General features: G+C 46.1%; 1 protein-coding gene across 1 annotated transcript in view; it reads left to right on the top strand.

Annotated features, from left to right (window-relative positions):
• The window catches only part of cavin2b (caveolae associated protein 2b), a 14254-nt gene that overhangs the window by 1106 nt on the left and 11777 nt on the right, over positions 1–1371 (top strand). Inside the window, 2 exon segments of the mRNA XM_084152625.1 lie at positions 66–95; positions 97–168. Coding sequence (XP_084008751.1) covers positions 66–95; positions 97–168 — 102 coding nt within the window.

The raw sequence follows: 1371 nt of genomic DNA, 5'->3' as shown, positions 1-1371 counted from the left end.
ACAGACAGACAGATCCATAGATAGATGTATTGTATAGTGTATGTCTGATCACTGTATCTCTCCAGGTGCGTGACAGGATGGAGCGTCAGGCTGCGACAGGTTAAGAAGCTGGAGGCAAACCACTCCCACCTGCTCAAGAGGGATAACTTCAAAGTGCTCATATTCCAGGTGAGACGTGTGTGTGTGTTTGTATGTGTGTGTGTGTGGCATGTGCGTGTGTGTGTGTGTGTGTGTGTGTGTGCGTGTCTGCCCAAGAAGGACAACTTCAAAGTGGCCATCATCAAGAAGAGAAAATGGATGGGGTCAAAAAAGGGCGTGGGGCGGGACTGGGGGGATCAACAGAGGTATTGAGGGGTCCAAGGTTGTTGTTGGGGCAGGGAGTGGTACTGTAGAGCAGAGGTCACCAACCGGTCGATCGCGATCTTTGGTTTAGCTCTTAATTTAGTAGGAAAGCAAAAATGTAAACTCTAAGCCAGTGGTCGCCAACCAGTCGACTGGTCGATCTTCAAGACATTCCTAGTAGATCATTAAACATTTCTGTAGAAAAGCCAATAATAAAGGCAGAAAGGCTTGCTCTCCTTTTTACCTGTTGTGCTGTTGGCGGTAAGTGCACTTGATTCAGAAGCCCTGTGCACCAGGTGGGCAAAGTGGTCACATGTTGACCATTTATTGAAAAAGACAAACTTCGCCTACCCAGCGGACCGGGAGATCTGTGGCTAAAATCGAGTGTGCCTACTGTGCTGGCCAATCGGACTGCTCAAATCACTGTGACTACAGCTTTCACGACCCCTGCCACAGCAAGTTTGATACTAGCCTATGTAAGATTTCATAACTTTTAAGACAATGACCAGAGAGACTTATACAGCAAAGAGCTGCTGTTGTTATGAGTGACTTTATGTTTTTATTCTGGACTGTCAGCACTGTTTTTATTCAACACTATTACAAAACATAAAACACGCTTTTCCCTACTTCCACTGGTGCTGCAGCTGCAATGATTGAGTAGCCAAGTGAATCGATAGCCCTGCGTTTTTATTATTATTAGCAGCTCTTCATGTCTATTTTAATATCAAGGAATATTTCACTTTCTCTGGTCATAGGAACAACGTGAATTTGTGCATGAGGCAGATGCGGTGTGACTCGAGTTTCGCCATCAGGTGGGAGACTATGTCCCCTCTCTCTGGTCAGATTCACTGAGGAAAGGAAGGAGAGAGCAGGGACCGTGAGAGACGGACCATCTGCTGCTCTTTCCCTCCCTCCGCTGAGACTAATGCTGTGTTCAAAACAACTTGGAACTGGGAAATCTCAGACTTCCGACTTCAGTGCGTCTCAGACTTCTGTTAACCTGAAATCTGTTTTACCTAATCTCAGACT

The sequence above is a fragment of the Coregonus lavaretus genome, assembly GCF_964263955.1.
Source record: "Coregonus lavaretus genome assembly, chromosome: 35".
Lineage (NCBI taxonomy): Eukaryota > Metazoa > Chordata > Actinopteri > Salmoniformes > Salmonidae > Coregonus > Coregonus lavaretus.
Note: the sequence above shows the minus strand (reverse complement) of the source record. Positions and strands in the feature narration are given on the sequence as shown.